The sequence below is a fragment of the Andrena cerasifolii genome, chromosome 7, assembly GCF_050908995.1.
Source record: "Andrena cerasifolii isolate SP2316 chromosome 7, iyAndCera1_principal, whole genome shotgun sequence".
NCBI classification, from domain to species: Eukaryota; Metazoa; Arthropoda; class Insecta; order Hymenoptera; family Andrenidae; genus Andrena; species Andrena cerasifolii.
This window is the reverse complement of record NC_135124.1, coordinates 8,041,031-8,068,550: the sequence shown is the minus strand read 5'-3', so window position 1 is coordinate 8,068,550 and position 27,520 is coordinate 8,041,031. Positions and strand designations below refer to the sequence as shown.

Below are 27,520 nucleotides of genomic sequence, written 5' to 3'. Positions count from 1 at the left end.
AAATTCTACCGCTAATATTCAACTGTTAATATCTCGAGAACGAAGCCTCGGATCCCAAAACGGTAAAGGACTTTTCGATGTGTTTTTGCATCAGGATATTGCATGTTCCTGATTGTCCCGCAATTTTGGGATTATACGAAATAGACACTAAGAACATAAGAAAATTGTAATCATCGTCAATAATTCGAGGAGTAGACCAGTGGCAGTCAAATCCACTGTCGCACAGGGTCACAGAGAAGCGAGTACGGAGGTTTAGTGTAATTCAGTGATACCTTTTAATTTTTTTATGAAATGTCGCAAGATCGTGTGTCCATGTCGAGTGTAGTAAATTTCGATGCAAGTTTTCTGAAGCGGGTGACCCCGTGCGACATTGGCTTTGATTACCACTACTCTACCCTTCTCCTGACTTCATTCGCGTGCACTAGGCAGTTTGTCGGGTTTTAGGCGAGGTATACAGAATCTTTAAACGCTTATTATTCTAAGCCAAAGGCTCAACCGTAATTTCGTTATTCTTGATTTTTGTCTTATTTTGACGTCCCTGAAATTTTCTTCAACATGTAGCCCAGCATCTTGTATGTATGTATAATATGGAAATTATTATATGGACAAAACATGTTATTATAATTTTACTTGCAATGGAGATAACTCCTGGGAGTATAAACTGTGGATCACTGTATTTATAATGTATGAATTAGTATGTACCAATTTCTCATATAACGAAAGCAGATTTATCTTGATACTTATAATTCAAATAACAAAGACTAAATAATGTTTTTGATTGACTGAAAGTATTTAAAGGAAGAAAATATACACAAGAAATTAATATAATAATAAATTTTAAATTGTAACAATGCACATCGATTTTTCCTCACTTTAATAATTACTTCAATTAATCATTTAACCAAAAGTTATATTTTGATCACCTAACGATTGCAGAAAGACCAGCAACGTGTAAGATCCACATGGTAGTAATGCCATCTGTTGCTATAGCCAATACGCATCCAAGTACGCAAAAAAAATCAAAAATGAAAGCGTGGAAATAGTAATGCGTCTTTTGATCAATGAAAATTTCTATCCGAACAGGAATTTCATGTCGACGTGATTCGTTTAGTGGTATTATCCAGTCAAGCACATCAGCGGCGAAAGGACTTGTTGTAATAGTGAATAATGTTGCATATATGAACACTGCAAAATATATTATTCAGCCATTTGGTTGGAATTCGGTGCAACGACTTCTGCTGATACTGTTCCTTACGCGTAAGAATGATTACGTAAAATCTTCCTATTCTTGTATGTTCCTTCATTATATCCAATCCTCTTTCATTTTGTACATTGTTCCAATCGTATTTCACAATCTCCTGATACTGTTGAATCTATGTTTGCAATCAACTTGAAAAAAATTAATATTGCAACTAAGCGAGTACAATAAATTATGCCACTACGACTAACTGATCACATTAAAGAAAAATTTTCCTGGGGAAAATAGGTCAACTTCATTTAATCTTAATAATTATTCCTAGCACACATATATTTATATTTATATGAATAGAAAGAGTTAATAATGATATTAACTACACAGCCGTCATTTATTGCACTCTTATATTTAATGCAATTGATTAAAATCAGTCCAAAAACTTACAGTTTCCATTTGAAAATAAAATGTACAATACCTAAAAAGGAAGCAGCTTGCCACTCCTATATACGATAAGGATTTTATAATATCCATCGTAGTGTAATGTACTGTTATGAAGGGGGATATCTGCAAAAGTGCATTTAGTGGATAACTCGAGCACTGTTATAAATTATTAAGTTATTGAAAATAGATTGGCTAATATGTTGTGTTGATTATCATACCTGAACGATAATAGCTAAAACAAAGAAAAAGAAGTACGCCATAATTTGCACTTTCTTGATTATTGAAGAGTTATATGGCCACAGGCCAACAATGATAAGGTGAATTTCACAAAGTCTGTAGTAACGTTCTCTATCCCTATCCATCTGGATTAGTGGTTCGAGCACGACTGACTATAGACATATTATTCTACTAGCCTTCCCCTTCCTGTTTCACGACAATTCAACATTTCTCAGTAACATTCTCTCAAAAATCTGAGGGAATATGATGTTGCGCAGGAGGGTGGTTGACGGACACTATAATTTAAACGCGATCGATAAGAACTCGTAAATTCACGTTCTTATAGTTTGCAATGAAAAATAGTGTCGCCAGAGAGAAATATCACGACTACGTATTTTCTTTCTTTACATGCCCTCTAATACTATGACTAAATTTTTCTCTTATTTTTCAGTGCCAATAGTAGTCACTTTTATTATTTGGGCTTTTTTTGCAGGGGGAAATGGACGGAAGTATCTTGGCCGTGAAACAGGCTGCTTTTCTTTATTGAGTGCGCGACCCTCGAAGAGTGAACATCGCCGACTCCCTCTGATAGTGCATATACGGTGATCTGTGGAAGACTACACTTCGACTGGGAATTATCTTCCTTCGTTACAGGTAAAACATTGTCATACGTTTTAGTGGCCAAATGATAAATTTGAGAGTGCATATTCGTACGTGTGTAGGGAGAACGTGTGAGTATGGTCCCTTTACGGGTGAGCTTTAGTTACTTTATTGGTGATTATTATTTTTTAAATTTAACGCAGCTTATTTCCGGGGATAATTCGCCAAATTTCCGTTCGTAAATTTTTCTTCGCGGTTTTTAAACAAACTTATTCATTATCAGCAACAGTGTCGGTCGTTATTTTATTGAATTACGGATTTCTATCAGAATAACGAACTGCGACACTTTCCGTTCATTTCCTGTTACATCACCGTTTCGTGTGTTCGTTATTAACAAAATGAAATTTTCGTATTTCTTATCCTCTAATTTCAAATAATTATTATTTCCGATTTTAAAAAAAATCTGTTTATTCCTTTTTTTTTGTGTTATACATGATTTTCATCCATTTATCATCTTTATTCATTATTCACATGCTTCGATACATGCCGACTTGCTTGTTCGTAGTACAAGCGCAGTCGCCTACCGCGTAGCCAACGCTACCGCGGGAGGCTCGCGCTCTGATTGGTCGGGGTTTTTTGTTAATATCATTTGTTAATGTCATTTTTGTTAATCTATTCGCTAAGGAAAAAGTTGTTTGCAATCTCCCCAGGAATCACTCCTCTGAAGGAAAACAAACATTTTTTTGTTACACCCTGTATACATAGTTCTTTTCCAGGTAATAAAGGGGTAGTTTATTGAGTGCCGAGAGTGAATATTGGAGTGCAAATATTGAACTTTTAGAATTTAGGCACTGATTATATTAATGTATTTAACCGCATGGCATAGATTGTTATCATTACTTACACCTTTGTGTTTAATAATACTATTAGAGACCTACTAGCAACTTTATTTTATAATAATACTTGGAAGATTTTTAACGAAAATCATGCATGCATTCGAGTACAATACCTCTAATTCTTCTTGGAGTTCATTCCGCGAATAATTCATCCAATTCCCCCGAAAAATTGACGGTAGGTACTTACCTGAAACAAAAAGACCAATTGCATGTTTACAATATACTGCATATCCAATTCAATATAAACTTATATACGATATTAAACTATGTTTTCCTACTCCTTGTGAAACCAAAATCATGTTTTCACATTACAACTCTCTTGAAAACAGTTTTTTTTATCCTTTTATACAAATAAAAATATACTCGTACATTTTTTATCTTTTGCACGTGGTAGCGAATAAAACATTTTTCCTTCATTTTTTCGAAACCTTCTCCTTGTGATCGTACCTGAAATGAACTACATTTAGAGGCGTGACTTTTGGTGGCACAATACCTTCTGCAGCGAGTGAAATATTTTTAATTTTCACTTGAATATTGTTTACAATACAAAAAAACTCCATCGACGATTTGAATGCACCGTACAAATTTATTTAATTAGCCAACCTATTTTAAATATAGCAACGAGCATGGCATAGGACAAAACTTCGATCTTTATCTATATATCCTTTAACAACAATAAACGAAAAATTATTATTTAATAGACAAATCTCACAAATAAAAAAGAAATTGTCATTGGCCACCTCTCCCGTAGTGCCCGGGAAAAATGGTCATATGTATATTCAGGTTAACCAGTTGAGGGCATGACCTGATTATTACCGATTTTTACCAGTTTTCGTTCGTTTTCGTCTTCGACCGCTCAGGTCTTCTTTGGGCTTTTGTTGTAAGTCTTTTAATTCACACGTATGACAAACAGCGTGAAATTCCGTGCAATTTTCGTGAATCCAATAAACACATGCGCTAGCTTTAATTTTAAAGTGGATTTATATGTTTTTAACAACGTTCTGTTTCAACGATCTGGACTGAGAATGATGCTTTTGAGCGATACTTTGTACCCACGTATAGGCCACGCAATCAGACATTTCTTTCTAAGAAATACTTTCATTGGCCATCTCCCCCAGAATTACCCTAACCAATCCTATCGTAGCGGTAACTACAGTAAGACTGAGGTCTATCTAGACCAGTACTTAGATTAAGGAGGAACAACACCTTGAAGCCCGGAAAAAAGTGCAATATTTTTTAATTTTATGTTAGATATCCATACTTCGTAAGAAAGTCATTGATATGGGGTTTAAATGTGCATGTAGTGGACAGTACTTTCGAACACGATCTGATAGTTTCCCACTTTATTCACGTCGCGTTCATCTGCGAAAAAAAAGCAGAGCATTTTTTAATCTATATTAATATAATTACAGTTAAGCATACGAAAATTGAAAATAAATTATTTTTACTAGTTTTTCCACCCTAAAATATATTGATATTTTCCTTAAAGTGACTCGAAATGTTAGAACTATCCCTTTTTTGCTCCGCCATTTCTTAAAAAATTATTGTAATTCAATTTGTATTGCTTACAATTAGTGAATGCGGTCTAATGAAACTATTGTATAGTGGGATACTTGCGAAAAGAATCATTAAATTTTCTGACTTCAAATATTGTAATTCGAATAAGCTTTAGATAGAAACTCGACTAAATAATGCGGGTGATTAGAAGCAGTAGCTTGGTATAACGAATAGATTTAAAATGCAACTGGTACAGTTGTACCTGGACGAACGTAGATATCGTTAAAATAAAACTGACCACCACATTCTGAAGTAGTCAAAGCCTTTCCCTCTGATATGGCCAAAGTCCAAGCGTCGACAAGAAAAATATAGTAAGCCTGTAGTAATCCAACATTTCACGATCCATACAGCTGCACCGTCGAAAGTCAACTGACCGCAGTATCTCTAATTCTCTACATTCTGTCACCTTCCGTCTCCCTTTCCTTACTTCCATATCTACTGCGTAAATTTTTTCTCTTAATGGCGAAACACACACCAAAAGGGGTAGAATGATTGACAGGATGTGTAATTTAAAAATTGTGGAAATAAATTGGGACGAAGGTACAACATGCCCCATTGATCGATAAGGCTATACATAACATGGAGTATGTGATTATCATCAATTTTGAATGCTATAGGTTGCCTGAGCAAAATAAATTTCTCTCCACTAGTTTTTTACCCCTTTCTTGACAGAAATATTTCTTTACACAAATTTCTCTTCATTCTTGTTGCCGATGGGGCACAGTGCACAGTGTCGTTCGCAGGGGTGGCTATGCTAGAGACTATTACTGTGTGATGCATATTCTGCTTGTGATTCTGGAAGATAGTGTTTAACGTAGTTAACTCTACTTCTGATGTATCGACACCGATTAGCATAGACTGTCGTTAGAAAAAAAGATAAGTGACTAATAGCTTTATAATTAATTTACTGCATCGACTAAAAATTGGAAAGTACACGTGTTCTGTATTTTCTATGTCCGAATGCGTGATAAAATGTACACCACTTAACCTTCTTTAATTTCTGTAAGGATTTGGAATGATAAAAGATCTGATGATTTCTTATGAGAATGTCGAGTATTATACACATGTAGATAATGAAATATTATATATATTTGACTACTTAACATGCCAAACTACATGAGCTTGTAACTATTTAGTTTTCTAACGAGACTGACCAAATTACCGTGAAGTAGGACATTGTTCGCGTCACGATCTAGAAAACAAATATAGATTTACTAGTTTTATGGTGATTGAATGTGCGTGTATGTGTTCAGTGCTTTCTAGCAAGCTACGTACCAACGAAAATCCTTCTAAGGATATAGGAAACATGTTGAACATGTTTGAAGAAATAGGTATTGAACATCTTAGCATCATGAACAATATTAGTTTTTGTACGGGTGACGGTGCTTCGTACCATTTTGTGTTGCATCTACGAAGTCGGTTCAGTACTATTAAACTGATAAATGACTAAAATTGTTTGCGCATGTAATACCCAAGAAATTAAATCGTCAAATGCCTGGCATCTTATAGTAATACAGAAAGTTGAATGACAATTACGACCAAAGATTGTTGTCATTGTTTTACGGACTACACTTTAAACAAAATGATGGGAACGGGGTGTACGTACAGTTCTACGAAAATACTTTTATGTGAATCCATAATTTGTTCGAATATATAAATAAGGTAAAATATATAGATATATTCCCCAAAGACACACATTCCATATAGCAATATATCATCAATTTTGTTAAGTAAGATTGCCTCACACATCTGAAAATATAAAATATATAATCATAGTTCATTGTTTTCAGTCACAAGTCTGTAAATTGATTGTCAAACTTACAAGAAATAAATTAATAGTTTGTATTACCACTCCAATAATAAGGAGAATAAAGTATGTTGACAAAAAATTGTGCTTTATACGGTCGACAAATCTTTAACAATAAATTCAGACTGCAGTTGTTAAAAGACATAGCCAAACAATAATTTATCGTAATTGACAAATAATGGTAGTATTCAACAGGGCACACGTTTAAAAGTGTAGAAGTTGTCATCACACGGTGTAATGGCATGACCACGTACTTTGTTGCTTTTATGTGCATGTCTACTGCATTTGCCAGAAGCTTGGACATCTGGATACTCCTTTCAGAAATATGAATCTGCCGGGAATTGCAGGCAAATGCTTCCCTTACGCGATAACTACGCAGTAAATAATTGGATTATGATAATCTTTGATCAGCCGTAATTATATAGTACTACATATATACAGGTACAATGCGAGTAGAAATAATAATAAATTATAAGGTATATGTATATCAATGCAACACTAGGAACATAAGAAAATCGTACGAAATATTAATCTTTGATAACGATCACATAGATGCAGTGAGCCTCGGTTATATTTTCGGTAGCCGAATCCCCTCATGAAACTATAACCGTGATGGGCAATGTCTCATTGTTTTACGCCTGGCTTAGTCTCCACTCAAATCATGTGACGAGAACAGTCAATAGTATACAATGAGAACGGGGGTGTCATCGTGAGAGCAAGCACTCACGAGTAAGGAGGGAACCACATTCGGTGTTGCGCACCGATTTTGATGAAACTTCGTAGAACGGTAGAGCATTGACAAATATTCGGCACCTGTTCGGCCGTAACTCTAGTCATCTAATAGTTTACGAGATATTTAACAATAAAAGTTGTACTTGTCCACTGCACTTTGATGTGACAGTGAATTTGGGACAGATAAGGAAGTATATATTAATTGATATAATAAACCACGATAACCACGATATTTATGTTTCAAATAAGTAATAGCAAATAGTATTTTCGACCGATTCATATTCGTGCAATGCACTGTACTTTTTCATGACTCTAATGCTTGTTAAAAACGAACGGAATGTCATGTTTTGTTTACCTAGCAATTGCGAAAAGACCACAACAGTGTAGTAACCACATTGTCATAATTGCGTCTGTAGCCACAGTCAATAAGCCGCAAATTAACACTATCGAATCGAGAATGGAAACACATAAATAATAATGCATCTCTTGATCAATGAACATTTCCATTCGCGCTGGAAGTTCATGTGGACGTGATTCGTTCAGTGGTATTATCCAGTCAAGCACATCAGCGGCAAAAGGACATGTTAGCATTGTGAAGAATATTACATACAGGAACACTGCAAAATATATTACAACTTTTACTATTTCTGTTTCACAGTCATTTCTTCGAAACTCGGTGCAACACATAGACTTCTGCTGATACTGTTCCTTACGCGCAAGAATCATTACGTAAAACCTTCCCATTCTTGTATGTTCCTTCATTATATCCAATTCTCTTTCATTTCGTACATCGTTCCAATCGTATTTCACAATCTCCAGATACTGTTGAATCTATGTTTGCAAACAACTTGAAAAAAATTAATATTGCAACTAAGCGAGTACAATAAACTATGCCACTTAACTGACCACACTAAAGAAAATGTTTTCTGGGAAAAAGATCCACTTGATCTAGTGTGAATATTCATTACGAGCACATTTACGTAAACATGATGAGATAATAATAATATTAAATATAACGCGATTATTTATTGCACTCTCAGATTTAACGCGATTAATTAAAATCTGCCATGGCACTTACAGTTTCCATTTGATAAATAAATGTGATATACTTAAACAGGCAGGCCATACCCAATCCTATGTGAGATGAGCACTTTATAATATACATCAGAGTGTAATGCTCACCTATAAAAGGGAATAGCTGAAAAGTGAAATTAATGTACAAAGCATTCGTTGTCAAAGATTATGATTTACAATTAAATATTGTGTCGCGAAAGTTTTTGAAACTGGGATGACAGAAATGTGTTAATTGTCGTACCTGAAAGACAATACCGGAAACAATGGCGACGCAGCAAACGATAATTTGCACTTTTGTGATTGCGGAAGTGTTGTATGGCCAAAGGCCAACTAGGATTAAATGAATTTTGCTTAGTTTGTAATAACGTTCCCAAGCCTGATCCATCTGGATCTGTGGTTCAAGCACGACTGACTATAGACAAACTATTCTACTAGCACCCCCCTTCCTGCTTTACGATGCTTTAACATTTCTTGGTAACATTCCCTCAAAAATCTGAGGGAATATGATGTTGCGCAGGAGGGTGGTTGACGGACACTATAATTTAAACGCGATCGATAAGAGCACGTAAACTGCTGTTTTTATGGTTTAGAACGAAAAAGTAGGGTCGCCAGAGAGAAATATCACAAATACGCATTTCCTTCTTCACGTGTCTTCTAATGCTATGAATAAATTATGCTGATGCGTGTTATGCAGTATTATTCCTCACAATTTCTGGTGTTCATGTTTATTTCTTTATTCCTTTTTTCCTTGCAGGGGCAAATAGGCGGAAACACCTTGGCCGTTAAATATCGACTGCTTTTCTTTATTGAATGTGCGACCGTCGAAGAGTGAACATCACCGACTTCTTCCGAGTGTACAGTGTGACCTATGGAAGACTATACTTCAACTGGGAATGCCTACCTTCGTTACAGGTAACACATTGTCATATGCGTTAGTGGCCGAATGACTAATTTGAGAGTGCATATTCCTACGCGTGTAGAATGAAAGTTTGAGTACGGTTCCTTTATGAGTGAACTTGTGGCAAGTCTTACACAGTGTTATATACTTCTTTCCCAGGTAGTAAAAAAACGGGGGTAGTGTATTGAGTATCGAGAGTGAATGTTGGAATGCAAAAGATCACTATTTTACTATTATTACTTGCATTGTTGCGTTTAATACTATCAGAGACCTACTAGCAACTTCACTTTACTACTAACTAGCTTAAAGTACCCGGCGTTGCCCGGGCTTCTTATACGTATCTGTACATAGTATAGAATAAAGTCGATAACGATAAAGATGGGAAAGCAAAATAACTAAAAAGCTCTTTAAAGCAGGATCAAGTTTTATCACATCAACACTATACACTTACATACGGGTACGTACGCGCATTGCGTAGAATCTGGTCTCCACCGGTCTGCGCGAAAGATAAGCGCGGGATGACGGTTAGCTGTGCTATGAGTGCTGCGATTTGCGCGTACCTTCTCGAGGAATGCTTTACTGCCGGGCTTCCTTTTGTCATAGGTTACTGTTTCATACACCTAAACCTTCCCCGAGAAATGCTCTATCGAACAGTGAAAACCGCATCACAATCCCTCCAGTGGTTCTCGAGATTAGCCCGAATAAACAACTAAACGCCTACCGGGGACTTTATTTTGTACTATGTAGAGATACTTGGAGGATTTTTAAAGAACATTATGCATCTATTCGAATACATGTGGGATCAGGAACCCCCATGCCATAAGAACAACAGGGGGCCCGGACTAAGGGACCTCGGAGAATCGGCGCTAGCCGTGGTGGCTAAAGGTGGTCGTTCCAATGTGCGGCCGGCGACTGCGGCCGGTCGCAGTCGCCAACCGCAGTACAGTGGAACAATGGAAAAGCATTCATCTCAACTCCTATGTGCGGCTGCGAATTGCTATGCTCTATGCGCGTCTGGTTCATGAGCAGCCTAGACTACTTGAGACACAACACAATGCCATGAGCGTCTGTTTTCCGCCATAAAGACAGAATCTCCTAGTCGCACTGCGACCCATCGTTACATTCGGACAGAATATCCAGAAATAAGGAAATAAGTCAGATTTCAAACTTCATCGATGGTTTGTATGTACCGCACAAATTTATTTGTAGGTGCGCAATTATTACTTGTATATAATGAATAGGGGCAAATTCCGCGCTGGTAATGATGCATCATTGTTCGTTCGAAACAGAAGTGGTATAACGGTGAACTATATGAACACTTGTATACTTCAGTGATCTCGGTCTTCTTAAATGCAGAGCGTTAATTTAGTTAATCAGTTAATTTAACCAATCCTATCGCAACGGTAACTACAGCTAAACTGAGGTCTATCCAGACCAGTACTTAGATTAAGGGGATATGTCTACCTGTGAGGTCCGAAAAAAACATGTATATTCGGGAATTTTTGCGGGAAGCACTTGAAGGCTTTTTTAATGAAACCTTTATGCATTCGAAAGTATACATGTTAAACATTTACACGATTAAGGACTTGATAATCTAATATACTAACTAAATTTGGTCGAATTTTGTATTTCTGATGAACCATGTCAAAGCTACAGTCGTCGCCGTAATAAAAAAAAAACGCTGCCGGGCCGATCGCCTATAATTCCATTATTTATTTAGATATCGCATTGCAAAAAAAAGATACGAGAACTTTAAAATATATACTTTCGAATTTACAACCGTTTAGTCAGTCATTTACATCTTTTATCTATTTTCTAATAGTCTTGAAAGTACTGTAGCAGAACGGTTCGCATGCTTAATGCACGGAGGATATTACCATGAAATAAGATACTGATGTTCTTATGAGCTGAGGAAGAATTTAAACTTGGATCAGAAAGGAACTGAGTAGAATAATCACATTGAAGATGCATTGAGTTAAGAGGCTTTAAAACATATGTACCGTCGAGAAACCTTCAATCGATGGGTTATACGCCAGCAGTAATTTGCAACTAGGTGTTATAACACTTTTCAACATAATGAATAATAGTAATTTCTGGGTGGGCACCGGCATTTTATACCATTCCGTGTTGTACCTACGAATTTAATAAAAATATGGTTCATTCCTTTGCGTGTACGAACGATTATAAAAAAAACTACGTTCATCCTGTTTTTACCGACAGGAAATTACGTTTACTTACACATCTGTGAAAATGTCGCCGCCGGAATCAATCATTTTCTGCGACACGAAATTTCCATAAAACATATAACCCATTTCAGAAATAACAAACATCATCGAAATCAGCGTATCTTCGATGTTATCTCCTTCAAGCGTTGACTGGGACAGCTGAAAAAGTGTACAGCTGTGATTCTCTGATATCGCGCATCCGTATTCCCGTAAATGTGAATTACTTACGCTGAACAAATTAGTACTCAGAGACGTAACACCTAGGATAAGAAGAATAGAATACACTAATGTAACGGCCGACTTCACATCTTTGAGAAACCTTTAAAAATAAACAGCATCATTTGCACGAAATAAAGAACGTGAATGAGTATGTGTAACGCATCTTCAGGGCTGATTTTAAACATTTAAACGTAGGAAAACGTGTTAAATAAATCAATATCTGCAGAATTTTTTCTACGGTTTTTGTGCTTAGAAGCAGGCAGCAGGCAAAAATTGGGAGCAGTATTGCCAATTTTTAATAACGCTCAGCGTAAACTATTTCCATCGAATATACTAACGTGTGTGCTCTGTTGTGCATCAGTACAGCTCTCGCCACACCTGCTCTGCGGTTTCTATTACAAGCTGCCTCCGTAATATATGAGTCGTTGATAGAATCAAGAACTACTATCTTGATGTGGTAACTAGAAATAACAATAATGTAATCGTTGCTTTTTATATGTAACAAAATTGTATGAAAGCACAAACATGAAGAAGTGACGAGCCTTGCAAGAAAAAAAAGAGGCTTCAATATAAAGAGGCTTCAATAAAAAGAGACTTCGATATTTATGGTAATTGTAATTTTAGAATGTAGCAATTTCAGTAATGGAGGGGTGAGCTATAAAGTGTATACTTGCTCTAGGAGTGTAAAGAAATTGAGTCTTCGCCCCTATATTCTGTAAGTTAAGAGTATGTAACAAAATGTATGTAAAATTCGTAAAGTTGACCGAATTACCGGTTACGAATTACACTTAACAGACGTTGCACGGGTGGTGTGTCATGAACCCCCAACTTATTCCCTGTCGGCCTTTTGAAAAACCAAAGAACCAATATGGTATCTGTACATTGGCGAACCGATTATCTTTTACCTGACAAGCCTATACAAGCAAGCAGAGTGCATCATCCACATAAAAGTCAACGACTCAGTGGCTACATATACAGTGCCGCCTATTAAAATCATCAAACCCTGATACACTGCGATTCGAAAGTAGTACTTCTGCTCGTCTATGAAGTACTCCGTTACTATCGGCGATTTATAAAGACGTGTTTCGTTCAACGGTAACACAATGTCCAAAAGAGTGGACGAGAAGTGAAGTGCCATCGCGCCAAACGTCGACAAGTAAATGAATACTGCAACAGGCGTTTTGCGCAACCTCGTCAACATGTAAATCTTCAGTGTTTCGTCACGTGTGTAGCCCTCACCTGCAAAAATCATTGAGTAACGTTTTCCCAAGCAAGCATGTTCTTTAATGATCTTTAGTTCCTCGTCATCGGCTGTCTTCCAATCCCTGTTTATGCCTTCCAAAAGTTCCCTAATCTGAATGTTTTATCAGTATTACGTTGTATCGGGCGAACGGTAGATCTAATTGTAAATATCAACTCACTACTTCAGTTTCACGCAAAAATAAGAAGTACTTTGCGAGAACGCCGGACGTCATAAATATGGACGACACATTCTTCAAAATATCCTGTTTCGTGGCCTTCCCGCTGGCGAACGGTGTCAACTGGAAAATGATGTCATTTAGCCGGCTTGATGTTATTACACTATGACTTGGGGATTATTGCAGCAAAAGGTCATAAGAAAACACTCAGGTCTGTGACATTTGATGGCTTCGGAGGATCCATGAAAACTGGGGGAAGTGATTTTATTTTAATTTAGGGATCCTGTACTTCTGAGCAGGGATCCGAACCGCCGCGTAACCTTAACCCTTACTGGGTTAACCAAGGAAGGTTTCTGTAACCCATACTAACCGCGAGGGAACGGTTCTTAAATTCTAGAGGGAACCGAAGTAACCGTGTTAACCTGCTACGAGCGGTTACTAGTGAAATAAGACAGTCTAGCCTAGACTAGAGAGTCACATAAAGCAAGTCAGTGATATGTGAATCTACAGGCAATACATATTTAGATCAAATGAAAACACAATGTTTAAAATATACAAGTGTATAATCCATGCAGGATTGAGTAATTTTAGAGGGTTTGTAAAATAAAAATTATAATTTAAATATTATAAATTAATAATAATTATAATTATAATTTAATAATAATTTAAAAATATAAAATTTAAATCAGCTATACAGTTTATTTAAAACATAAATTTTGTAAATTTAAAGTAAATTTTGTAGTTAATATTAAATTTGCAAAAAATAATTTTTAATATCATTAATCTGCAAAATTTATTTATTTATGTTTTTATGTTGTGTTATGCTAAATAGTATATTCTATAGATTAGACCAACATATACTGGTTCTCTTGCACTGTTCCGTTACTGCTGAATCCTTTACGAATATTTAAAAAAAAAATTATTGAAATCGGTCAAGATTTGCGCTGTCGAGCGATTTTTGTCCAAAATCTTACACTGTGCGTCGGAAAACGTTCACGAATTCGGCGCGGCCAAGTTAATATTTGACCTCGCATATTTGTTACTTTCACGTGTATGCATCACCCTACCAAGGAGTTTCCGATATTGATTACTCTAACCGCATTAACCCGGTTACTCGGGTTACAGATGAATTTTGTTACCCAGTTAGGCGGGTTAGTCGACGATACGGCGTACCGAACTGGGTACGGGTTAGGGTTCGGTTCCCTGCTTCTGAGTACTTGTATGCAATGTGGCCACGAGTGATGCGTAGAATGTTTGCAACGAAGAAGTTTTTAAATTCTCAGATTTTTGAATAATGTTAGTGTCATTTGGCAAGATGTAGCATATTAGGTTTAAGCTATGAGACAAACTGTGAGACATTGTTCCCTTGAACTATGAAATATTTTGTTTTCAATCATCCCCATCTGAAACAACGCAAACAATGTTTTAAACGACTGGTGGGGAGCATGTTGCAACAATTGACATGCACTAAGGACACACATAAATCAAACGAATTAACGTAGCTACTTGGCAGTATTCCTTAGTCAGGCTTAGTGAATGTGGTCTAATGAAGCTATAGTGGGATGCTGTAGAGAATCATTAAATTTTCTGACTTCAAATAAGCTTCAGATAGAAAATCGACTAAATAATGTGGATGATTGGAAGCAGTAGATATACTATAACGAATAGATTTAAAATGCAACTCGTATAGTTGTACCTGGACGAACGTAGATAACGTTATAATAAAACTGACCACCACATTCTGAAGTAGTCGAAGCCTTTCCCTCTGATATGGCCAAAGTCCAAGCATCGACAAGAAAAATATAGTAAGCCTGTAGTAATTCAACATTTCACGATCCATACAGCTGCACCGTCGAATGTCAACTGACCGCAGTATCTCTAATTCTCTACATTCTGTCACTTTCCGTCTCCCTTTCCTTACTTCCATATCTGCTACGTAAATTTTTTCTCCTAATGGCGAAACACACACCAAAAGGGGTAGCATGATTGACAGGAGGTGTAATTTAAAAATTGTGGAAATAAATATGCGACGAAGGTACAACATGCCCCATCGATCGATAAGGCTATACATAACATGGAGTATGTGATTATCATCAATTTTGAATGCTATAGGTTGCCTGAGCAAAATAAATTTCTCTCCACTATTTTTTTACCCCTTTCTTGACAGAAATATTTCTTTACACAAATTTCTCTTCATTTTTGTTGCCGATGGTGCACAGTGCACAGTGTCGTTCGCAGGGGTGGCTATGCTAGAGACTATTACTGTGTGATGCATATTCTGCTTGTGATTCTGGAAGATAGTGCTTAACGTAGTTAACACTACTTCTGATGTATCGACACCGATTAGCATAGACTGTCGTTAGTGAAAAAGGTGAGTGACTAATAGCTTTATAATTAATATACTGCATCGACTTAAAATTGGAAAGTACACGTGTTCTGTATTTTCTATGTTCGATGCGTGATAAAATGTACACCACTTAACCTTCTTTAATTTCTGTAAGGATTTGGAATGATAAAAGATCTGATGATTTCTTATGAGAATGTCGAGTATTATACACATGTAGATAATGAAATATCATATATATTTGACTACTTAACATTCCAAACTACATGAGTTTGTAACTATTTAGTTTTCTAACGAGACTGACGAGATTACCGTGAAGTAGGATATTGTTCGCGTCACGATCTAGAAAACAAATACAGACTAGTTTTATGGTGATTGAATGTGCGTGCATGTGTTCAGTGCTTTGCAGCAAGCTACGTACCAACGAAAATCCTTCTAAGGATATAGAAAACATGTTGAACATATTTGAAGAAATAGGTATTGAACATCTTAGCATCATGAACAATATTAGTTTTTGTACTTGTGACGGTGCTTCGTACCATTTTGTGTTGCACCTACGAAGTCGGTTCAGTACTATTAAACTGATAAATGACTAAAATTGTTTGCGCATGTAATACCCAAGAAATTAAATCGTCAAATGCCTGGCATCTTATAGTAATACAGAAAATTGAATGACAATTACGACCAAAGATTGTTGTCATTGTTTTACGGACTACACTTTAAACAAAATGATGGGAACGGGGTACGTACAGTTCTACGAAAATACTTTTATGTGAATCCATGATTTGTTCGACTATATAAATAAGGTAAAATATATAGACATATTCCCCAAGGGCACACATTCCATATAGGACTATATCACCAATTTTGTTAAGTAAGATTGCCTCAGACATCTGAAAATATAAAATATATAATCATAGTTCATTGTTTTCAGTCACAAGTCTGTAAATTCAGTGTCAAACTTACAAGAAATAAATTAATAGTTTGTACTACCACTCCAATAATAAGGAAAATACCGTATGTTGCCAAAAAATTGTGCTTTATACGGTCGACAAATCTTTAACAATAAAATCAGTCTGCAGTTGTTAAAAAACATAGCCAAACAATAATTTATCGTAATTCACAAATAATGGTAGTATTCAACGGGGCACACGTTTAAAAGTGTAGAAGTTGTCATCGCACTGTGTAATGGCATGACCACGTACTTTGTTGCTTTTATGTGTATGTCTACTGCATTTGCCAGAAGCTTGGTCATCTGGATACTCCTTTCAGAAATATGAATCTGCCGGGAATTGCAGGCAAATGCTTCCCTTACGCGATAACTACGCAATAAATAATTGGATTATGATAATCATTGATCAGCCGTAATTATATAGTACTACATATATACAGGTACAATGCGAGTAGAAAAATATAATAAATTATAAGGTCTGGGTTAGTATATGTATATCAATGCAACACTAGGAACATAAGAAAATCGTACGAAATATTAATCTTTGATAACGATCACATAGATCGATACGTAGTGCAGTGAGCCTCGGTTATATTTTCGGTAGCCGAATCCCCTCATGAAACTATAACCGTGGTGGGCAATGTCTCATTGTTTTACGCCTGACTTAGTCTCCACTCAAATCATGTGACGAGAGCAGTCAATAGTATACAATGAGAATGGGGTTGTCAGAGCAAGCACTCACGAGTCAGGAGGGAACCACATTAGGTATTGCGCACCGATTTTGATGAAATTTCGTAGAACGGTAGAGCATTGACAAATATTCGGCACCTGTTCAGCCGTAACTCTAGTCATCTAATAGTTTACGAGATATTTAAAAATAAAAGTTGTACTTGTCCACTGCACTTTGATGTGACAGTGAATTTGGGACAGATAAGGAAGTATATATTAACTGATACAATAAATCACGATAACCATGATATTTATGTTTCAAGTAAGAAATAGCAAATAGTATTTTCGACCGATTGAAAATATTCAACAGAATAAATCTTAAAAAATAAATTAATGTGCTTATAATTTTCATATTCGTGCAATGCCCTGTACTTTTTCATGACTTTAATGCTTGTTGAAAACAAACGGAATGTCGTCTTTTGTTTACCTAGCAATTGCGAAAAGACCACAACAGTGTAGTAACCACATTATCATAATGGCGTCTGTAGCCACAGTCAATAAACCGCAAGTAAACAGCAGCGAATCGAGTATGGAAGCGCATAGATAATAATGCGTCTCTTGATCAATGAACATTTCCAGTCGCGCTGGAAGTTCATGTGGACGTGATTCGTTCAGTGGTATTATCCAGTCAAGCACATCAGCGACGAAAGGGCATGTTATTATTGTGAAGAATATTGCATACACGAACACTGCAAAATATATTAAAGCTTTTACTATTTCTGTTTCACAGCCATTTGGTCGAAAGACGATGCAACGCATAAACTTCTGCTGATACTGTTCCTTACGCGCAAGAATCATTACGTAAAACCTTCCCATTCTTGTATGTTCCTTCATTATATCCAATTCTCTTTCATTTTGTACATTGTTCCAATCGTATTTCACAATCTCCAGATACTGATGAATCTATGTTTGCAATCAACTTGAAAAAAATTAATATTGCAACTAAGCGAGTACAATAAATTATGCCACTTAACTGACCACAACTAACGAAAAAGTTTTCTGGGAAAAATATCGACTTGATCTACTCTGAATATTCATTACGAGCACATTTACGTAAACAGGATGAAATAATAATGATATTAAATATAACGCGATTATTTATTGCACTCTTAGATTTAATGCGATTAATTAAAATCTGTTATGGCACTTACAGTTTCCATTTGATAAATAAATCTGATATACCTAAACTGGCAGGCGATACCCAATCCTATGTGAGATGAGCCCTTTATAACATGCATCAGAGTGTAATGCACACCTATGAAAGCGAATAGCTGAAAGGTGCAATTAGCGTATAAATAATTCGTTGTCAAAGATTATGATTTACAATTAAATATTGTGTCGCGATAGATCTTGAAACTAGGATGACAGAAATGTGTTAATTGTTGTACCTGAAAGGCAGTACTGTAAATCATTATAAGGACACCAATGATAATTTGCACTTTTCTGATTATGGAAGTGCTGTATGGCCAAAGGCCAACTAGGATTAGATGAATTTTGCTTAGTTTGTAATAACGTTCCCAAGCCTGATCCATCTGGATCTGTGGTTCAAGCACGACTGACTATAGACAAACTATTCTACTAGCACCCCCCTTCCTGCTTTACGATGCTTTAACATTTCTTGGTAACACTCCCTCAAAAATCTGAGGGAATATGATGTTGCGCAGGAGGGTGGTTGACGGACACTATAATTTAAACGCGATCGATAAGAGCACGTGAACTGGTGTTTTTATGATTGAGAACGAAAAAGCAGGGCCGTCAGAGAGAAATATCACAAATACGCATTTCCTTCTTCACGTGTCTTCTAATGCTATGAATAAATTATGCTGATGCGTGTTATGCATTCCTTGCAGAGGCAAATAGGCAGAAACACCTTGGCCGTTAAAAATCGACTGCTTTTCTTTATTGAATGTGCGACCGTCGAAGAGTGAACATCGCCGACTTCTTCCGAGTGTACAGTGTGACCTACAGAAGCCTGTACTTCAACTGTGAATTCCTACTTTCATTACAAGTAAAACAGTGTCTGTGAAATGCTGGGTGAAAGCTTTGAACACGGTCCCTTCATAAAGTAGCTTGTGGCAATTCTTAAACGCAGCGGTACATAGTTGTGTTGCAGATAATAAAGGGGTAGTTTACTAAGTGTGGAAAGTGAATGTTGGAGTGCAGAAATAGAACTTTTAGCACGTAAGCACCGATTACATTAACATATTTAACCGTATATCATAGATCACTTTACATCCTATGATTTTACTACTATTACTCGCACTGTTCTGAAAGTTTATTTTCTATTTAATACTATCTATATATTAGTGATCTATTACTAGGTTTCCTTTGTTACTAATATTTCAAGTATTTTGTTAAGAAGATCACGCACGCATACAAGTACAATACCTCTCATTCGTGATGGAGTTCATTCCGCGAGGAATCCATCTTATTCCATCGAAAAATTGACGGTAGGTACTTACCTGAAACAAAAAGATCAATTGCATGTTTACAATATACTGCATACCCAATTCGATATAAATTTACATACGATATTAAACTATGTTTCTCTACTCCTTGTAAAACCATAATCATCTTCACATTACGACTCACTTGAAAACAGTTTTTTCCCTTTTATACGAGACTGTGGTACGGTGAACTCTGAATAAATACATACTCGTACACTCTCTATCTTTTGCTCGTGATGGTGAATAAACCATTTTTTCTTCATTTTTTCGAAACCTTTTACGGGGAAGGAAAATATTGAGACAGATGCCTTTCCCTGAGGTATGCCAACTGTACGTAGTTTTAGAAGAGTAGGACTAAGGTACATTGCTGCGCACTGGGTTGCAAGTACGGCGTGTACGTTTATTACTGTATCACCATCGTTATCATAGCAGGAGAGAGTATAGCCCCAAAAAGTAGGAGCAAGATGTTTTCATATACTGAAACACAATTCTCAGGTGGTAATTTTGCTTCTGTTCTATATATGTCGGTCACAAGATATTGGTACACCAAGGCCACTCAGTGATTACACAGGTAACATACTACAAAATTTGTGGTCGTACCTGACATGATCTACATTTAGAGGCGTGACTTTTAGTGACACAATATTTTCTGCACCGAGTAAGATATTTTTAATTTTCATTTAAATATTGTTTACCTTAGAAAAGCCCTCCATCGATGGTTTGACTGCCCCGTAAAAACTTATTTGTAGCGGTGCAATTCTACCTTGCATGATGAAGAGTAGCAACTTTCGTGCTGGTAACGGTGCATCGTACCATTCCATATTGTATCTACAGAAGCAGTTTGTTCGAAAAAGAAATGGTATATAACGCTGAATTATAAACTTCGTTGATTTCAGTCTTTAGTTATTAAGTTAATTTAGTCAATCCTATTGCAGCGTTAAGTACAGTAAAACTAATTTCAGTCTCTACACGATACCATATTCATAACAATGGTATACTAAAGAATTTGGTGATGAATTTCCAAAGAAAGTATGATGGTGTATATTATAGATACTTACAGTCCTACGCCTATAGTATAACTACAATGGGGGACAAAATTATGTGGTCACCCTTTAAAATCGTATGACTTGTTTAAAATTGGTCTAAACGACTTGATTTTTTTTGAGATATCGGAATGCAATGTGCACCGAAAAATGAGGAAAAATTATTCCCTCTTGATGATGGATAATTTAAAATATTTTGGGTTCACTTAATTTTTATTTCATCAATTTTTTAACCAAAATTGTTGTGAAAAGCTTTTGCTGTAAGAGATAGAATAAAAGTTTGTAGTCAAAAGTTACTTCTTTTAATTTGATCTATCATTTGGCGAAGAAGTTATTTTACAGTTCACGAGTTATAACACAAAATCGGAAACTAACCGGATTTTCGGGGGTAAATTACACCCTCTTAGAGTGAATTTGGGCAGCAAACAAAAATTGCGTTATAATCAGGGGGAAATTCCCTACATATTCACAAAGTTTCAGAATTTTTTGAATTTCCGGGTTCGGGATGTTCCCTTGTGAGATTCAAACACTGAACTCGCACTGTGTGCGGAAACCTTATAGGCTCACTCGTCAACTACACTCCTCGACACACACTCATTGAATTCACAGCACACCAACGGGTTAGTTAAACACCCGGAGTATAAAGGTGCTGTACAAGTTGCCCGCGTCCTCCTGAAGTATCTCGACACTGTCCCTATCGTCCTACAACAATTCCCAGTTGACTTGAATCTTGGCGAATATTTCCATCACCTGGGCGGACACAGTTCAACTGTGAAAATCTTGCAGGAACCAGAACGGTATGCATAATGCGAAGGTAACTTTTACGGTGCTGACGCAGATGTGGAAGCTGGTGTATTTGACAAAACCGGTCATGTGCGGGAAAATAATGGACAGGACGCGCAGGACGCAATTGAAATCGCACTCGGAGGAGGCGAGCAACGCCAACTGGGAGCAACGTCCGACTAGATAGCCCGCTTTCTCGCGACACGTGCCTGGGTAGACAGTATATGGGGAAGTACACTGATCACCAGCACGAAATAGATGACGAAGACCAGACACATGCGAATTCTGTGGATAGGAACTCAGCCACCCATCCACCAACACTAGCACCGCGTCTTGGAGAACGCGGAGTCGAATCGCCCGATGCACATCATCCTCGCGCGAAGTCAGAAACGCAACTACCGCACAATCGATTCGTCCCCACCTTTATACGGGAATTTATACCCTCTGCGAACCCTCTCTGAATTTACGGGGAATATCGCGAACGGTGGCTGAGGGGTGAGATGATTGACAGGGTTTGCAATTTCCTGGGGAGACAGTCTTGTCCGCGAGGGTGGAAGAAAATTCATCAATCCACGAATTTTGAAAATTACACTTAATTCGCGGGTATCAGCTCCTTGACGTCACCCTCTTTCTTGGACAGCTAACGCACGCGCACGATTTTTATCGTTATTATGAACGTTGCACGGCGAACAGTATCTTTTGTTCTATTTTGTTGGAGTAGTATTATTATTGATTGGCAATTTGGTAAAGTTGAGAGAGTAAATCATATTATGTAGGAGAATATATGGTCGCTGGGTACTTGAAGCCAGCTACTTGAGCTCTGGCTGGAATTTAGTCAATTTGGAGTAATGTGAAGATCGTAAAATGAAAAGTGTACAATAATACTTTTATTGTATATATGTCATGGTGAGCACACAGGGACCGGTGACTTTTTGAGGGACGTTTTGTTGCGCGGGAACGTGATTAACAGGAACTATAATACAACTGAAATCAATACGGACACTTAATCTGAAGTTCTAATGGTTTACTATGAAAGAATAAGGACGTAACAGAGAATCATCGCAATTTTGTATTTTACTCGTTTATAAGTCCTGCATTGCTATGAATAAATTATGTACGTATATCACCCGCAGTTCATTTTCTCTTAGTTTCTGGTACAATTTGCCACAGTTAAACTTTATGTTTTCTCTATTGAGTTCACAAACCACGAAAAGTGAACATCACAAATTCTCTACCTTGGACAGCGCTGATGTATGTAGAATTCGTAAAGTTAACAAAATTACCAGATTTCATGTTTTTACAAATACATTAAAAAGAAAGTGTTTTTTTTTTCACGGAAAACCACTGCTTACTTAATAGTCCCCTTAAAGTACTGTTGGACGGGTGCGTCATGAACCCCAACGTATTCCCTATCAGCATTTGCAAAAACCAAAAAAGGAATAAGGCATCTGAACATTGGCGAAACGATTTTCTTTTACCTGACAAGCCTATACAAGCAGGTAGAGTGCATCATCCACATAAAAGTTATCGACTCGGTAGCTACACATGCAGTGCCGGCTATTAATATCATCAAATCCTGATACACTGCGATTCGAAAGTAGTACTTCTGCTCGTCTATGAAGTACTCCGTTACTATCGGCAGTTTATAAAGACGTGTTTCGTTCAACGGTAACACAATGTCCAAAAGAGTGGACGAGAAGTGAAGTGCCATCACGCCAAACGTCGACATGTAAATGAATACTGTAACAGGCGTTTTGTGCAACCTCGTCAACGTATAAATCCTCATTGTTTCATCACATGCGTAGCCCTCACCTGCAGAAAATATTGAGTAACGTTTTCCCATGTAAGCATGTTGCTTAATGATCTTTAGCTCCCCTTCATCGGCGGTATTCCAATCCCTGTTTATGCCGTCCAAAAGTTCCCTAGCCTGAATGTTTTATCCATATTACGTTGTATCGGGTGAACGGTAGATCTAATTGTAAATATCAACTCACTAGTTCAATTTGATGCAAAAATAAAAAGTACTTCGCGAGAGCGCCAGACGCCATAAATATGAACGACACATTCTTCAAAATATCGTGTTTCGTGGCCTTCCCGCTGGCGAACGGTGTCAACTGGAAAATGATGTCATTTAGCCAGGTTTGATGTTATTATACTATATTCGATGACCTCGAAGGATTCAGAAAAAAGTGGGTAAACCGATTTTATTTTAATCAACGTATCCTGTACTTCCAAGTTATATTAATTTTACAGGGATTCGCACTAAATACACACTGAAATTAAATGAGCTACCGTAGTATTTGACAGTACTGCTTAGTAGATGCGGTTTAATAGAACTATACTAGAATACTGTTAAAAAATATTAAATTTTATAACTTGGAATATTGAAATTAGATCAAGCTTTAAGTAGAAAATCGACTAAACAATATTTACGCTAAGAAGCAGTAGATGGTATCATGAATAGATTCCATACGCAACTCATATAATTGTACCTGGACGACCACAAGGAGTATTATAATACTGCCGTTTATCACATTCTGAAATAGCCGAATTTTTTCACTCTTGTATGGCCAAAGTCCAATCACTGACAAAAGCGATATAGTAAAACTGTAGTGGTCTAACATTTCACGATGCATACTGTTGTACAATAAAAACACAACTGACTACTGTACCTCTACGCCCGGCAACTTTCCCTCTCCCCTTTCCTTATTTCCTCATCTTCGATGTACATACAACTTGTCCCTTAATAATGGAACGCGGACCATAGGACGTAGAACGAATGACAGGACGTATACTTTAATAATTGTGGGAATAATCCACGACGAAGGTGTAACGTAACCGATAGGCCGGCAAGCCTACCATAGCGATTTTGCAATTATTGGAATAGCAGCAATTTTGGAAATTATAGGTTGTTTAAAAAAAAATAAATTTTGCTGCATTATTTTCCACCATTTTTTCGACTGAAATTTTTACTTACAAGAGTTTATTCTCAGCCTGCCGTGTAAGGCATTGCTACTCGTAGGACTGATTACGGTGGGAACTACTGTATGGTGCATCGTTTTATACGTCTGCGAGGGAGCATGTAGCATAGTCGAAAGTAGCGAGGCGTCTACATTGTTCACAAGTGACAGACTTTCGTTAGTGAAACATGTGAGTGACCAAGCGCTTTACAATTGATAAAAAATCTCTACTACACTGATAAAAAATTGACTTGTTTCATTAAGAATTTTGAAAATTATAAGGTAAAACACAAATAAAAATATAGGCTGTTGGGAATGTTTATCGTCTGAATTGTCTTGACAAATATATACCTGTTATTACATAGGAAATTAAATTAACAGAATCATAGTTGATTTCTGTATATGATTTCATACCGCCGTATATAATAAAATAACAACTTTTATTAACTTCTCAAAAAAAAAAAAAAATCAAGTCGTTTGGAACAATTCTAAACAAGTTATACGATTTTAAAAGGTGTCCACATTCTTTTGTCGCCTACTATATATTGCAGATATATTGAGCAATAGTGAAGTCTCATATACGCAGACTCAAACAGAAAATGACTAAATGATTGGAGGTATCGGGTCCTTCCAATTTAAAGCAGTAGGTATTGAAACATTATCATGGGATGACTGGCAGTTAAAAACCCTGTATGAACTTCTTCATCTCCTGTTCATTCCTTTTAATTCCTTCTGCAGACCTCATTATTGCTGGGTACATATTTGCATATTAAAAGATCTCTAACGTGACTGTCTTGGATAGGTATGTATATAATAGAGGAAGAATATCATAAATTGATATAAATACACCTGATCATCTAATAAGTAATTTAATAAAGCTCCCAATTTGTTGTTTCGTATAACAGATGTGGAAGGAAACACGTCATTTTCACTCAAAGAATAATTCATGTACTTACGGAGTATTAAAGTACTTGGAATCTTCGTCGATTACTTGCTGCACCATATAGTGGGTGTAAAATAGAAGTGTCAAAAGCACAGATATGATTGTGACGCATAGAAAAATTTCGTTATAATCATTGGTAGTATAAACTACTTGCACTATCTGAGGAAGACATTTACGCGCGATGTAAATATCATACAAATCGTTATACTTTCGTATGTCCAATTGGGAAGAATATTACTTACTCGAAACATAGTTCCAGCAAAAAGTAGTATCGATATTAGGGTCATGATGGGATAATGCAAATCGAAATTACGTTTCAAATATTCCATCCACCTTTAATGTCGAATAAAAATTAATACCATATTAAAATTTAATAAAATGGTTCATAATGCGTAGGACCGCAAGAAATGTAGTCTCTAGTAGCTCTACATGTAAAAATAAGTTAAAAATATTCAACAAAATCCCACAACGCGAGGCATTGTTTTACGAAATAATCTGCATATAGCTACGCAACTGCAGGATGAAATGAATCTATGACAAAAATAAGTCGAAATTATACAGCAACATTTTTACAAACAACGCTTTGTTTTCAGCAATACCAGTCTTCAAAATGGAACTGATTTCTGGGCAAGTGCCGTGGGTACTGGATGAATTTTCCAAATATACTTTTTGCAAAACGAAGCTTCGTATGAAAAAATATTTTCTATGACATTTGGAATGTCACACTTATATTTGCAAACATGTAAATTACCTTTACACGTTTATATAAATTCATAGCAATATACATGATATGTATATGATCATTTAGTTTAGAAACTACTATTTATGTAGACTTAAGTACAAAAGCTGTAATCAGTATAAGAAGTGTATATATTATTCTATTAAGCAATTTAATCCACTGTGGTCGCTAATGGCTAACAAGCAGATGCGATATTAAATAAATAAATTTAAAAAACAAATATGTGTATATTAGAGTACTAAAATTAATGTGATTTTAATCTATTGTAAATAAAAAGACAAAACGTAGGTATCTTCCAGGATAAAAATGAACAGAATTCTACGTGAAACTTAATGTGTCTAAATAACAAAATACAGTTACAGAAATACCAACTGCAGTAATAATCCGTATACTTCCATTGACTCCGCCACGTTGTTGCGAATCATCGTATATTTGTCTGGAATGGACGTTTGTAATGAATTCTTCCACGTTTCTTTTGTCATTCGATAACTGATTGTGAGAAACACAGAAGCAGTATGTAGTTGTAATCCATTCGAAGGGGCAGTGAAATATAGTTGACTAATAATAATTTGTGTAGAAATTACGAGCTATTTTATTCCGTAAACAATCGAGGTAATTATTACTGGTTGTACTCACATAGCTACGTTATACAATCCACACATATGTAGAATAATCGCAACGAACAAAAATTCGGTGCTTATGATAACCGTTATACCCATGATAGTAAGCAGCCACACGTAAGAAACAATAAGAAAATAATATTTATCTTCGTTGATAAGAAAGTCCATCGCGAATGGTGGTTTGTACGGTTGAGACGAATTTCCATACATCGCATTACTGAATTTGTACGTTAAAATCGGAGGAATTATAGTGGTAGCAATTACGAATATATACGAGGTAACTGAAATACACTTGAATTACGATTTCTGAACTGTCGTATTATGATTCTGAATCTGCACTAATAAGATTTTGTCTCACACGTCAGGTATATCATATAACGTTTTCCCCTATCTGAATATTCCTTAAGTATCCTCGTCTCCTCCTTATCCCGCAGCATATCCCAATTCTTCTTCATCTCTTCTATCCCGTTTCTGAGCTTTAAAGATAGTATGAAGCGACGTTGATACCACCCAACGAATAATTGAAATCAATTAAAACTTCCAAACTTACGCTTGCAGAGTTCAAATTCCATAGAACATACTTGGTGATACATGCCGTGGTTATTGCCAGACCAGGCACAAACCTTATACAATTGTCCATGCTATTAGTGTCAGAAGCCAAGAGAACGACCTATAAGGATCC

The 27,520-nt window shown here is 36.4% G+C and overlaps 4 protein-coding genes and 1 long non-coding RNA gene across 6 annotated transcripts in view; all 5 read right to left on the bottom strand.

Moving 5' to 3' along the window:
• Window positions 1-27,520, bottom strand: part of LOC143371406 (mannosyl-oligosaccharide alpha-1,2-mannosidase IA-like) — a 109,150-nt gene that overhangs the window by 58,832 nt on the left and 22,798 nt on the right. The window lies entirely within an intron of this gene.
• Window positions 6,676-8,684, bottom strand: LOC143371191 (uncharacterized). The gene is made up of 3 exons (XM_076816142.1): window positions 7,800-8,684; window positions 6,967-7,083; window positions 6,676-6,703 (listed from the first exon to the last, which is right to left on the bottom strand). The coding sequence occupies exons 1-3, from the start codon at window positions 8,204-8,206 to the stop codon at window positions 6,676-6,678; spliced, it is 552 nt and encodes a 183-aa protein (XP_076672257.1). The 5' UTR covers window positions 8,207-8,684.
• LOC143371190 (uncharacterized) lies at window positions 11,273-18,669 on the bottom strand. The gene is made up of 11 exons (XM_076816140.1): window positions 18,455-18,669; window positions 17,731-18,206; window positions 16,828-16,944; window positions 16,589-16,679; window positions 16,373-16,515; window positions 16,012-16,176; window positions 12,199-12,438; window positions 11,870-11,960; window positions 11,655-11,800; window positions 11,417-11,549; window positions 11,273-11,323 (listed from the first exon to the last, which is right to left on the bottom strand). Exons 1-11 carry the CDS (start codon window positions 18,539-18,541, stop codon window positions 11,273-11,275), a joined length of 1,740 nt encoding a protein of 579 aa, XP_076672255.1. The 5' UTR covers window positions 18,542-18,669.
• On the bottom strand, window positions 12,429-15,898 carry LOC143371407 (uncharacterized). 2 transcript variants are annotated; one of them, XM_076816551.1, is made up of 4 exons: window positions 14,975-15,898; window positions 13,282-13,401; window positions 13,100-13,214; window positions 12,429-13,027 (listed from the first exon to the last, which is right to left on the bottom strand). In XM_076816551.1, the coding sequence occupies exons 1-4, from the start codon at window positions 15,347-15,349 to the stop codon at window positions 12,762-12,764; spliced, it is 876 nt and encodes a 291-aa protein (XP_076672666.1). In that variant the 5' UTR covers window positions 15,350-15,898; the 3' UTR covers window positions 12,429-12,761. The 2 variants fall into 2 exon arrangements, with proteins under 2 accessions (XP_076672666.1, XP_076672665.1); XM_076816550.1 differs by having other exon boundaries at window positions 12,429-13,214.
• On the bottom strand, window positions 19,390-20,147 carry LOC143371416 (uncharacterized). Its single transcript, XR_013086016.1, has 2 exons — window positions 19,896-20,147; window positions 19,390-19,765 (listed from the first exon to the last, which is right to left on the bottom strand). It is a non-coding gene; the product is annotated as an uncharacterized LOC143371416 (long non-coding RNA).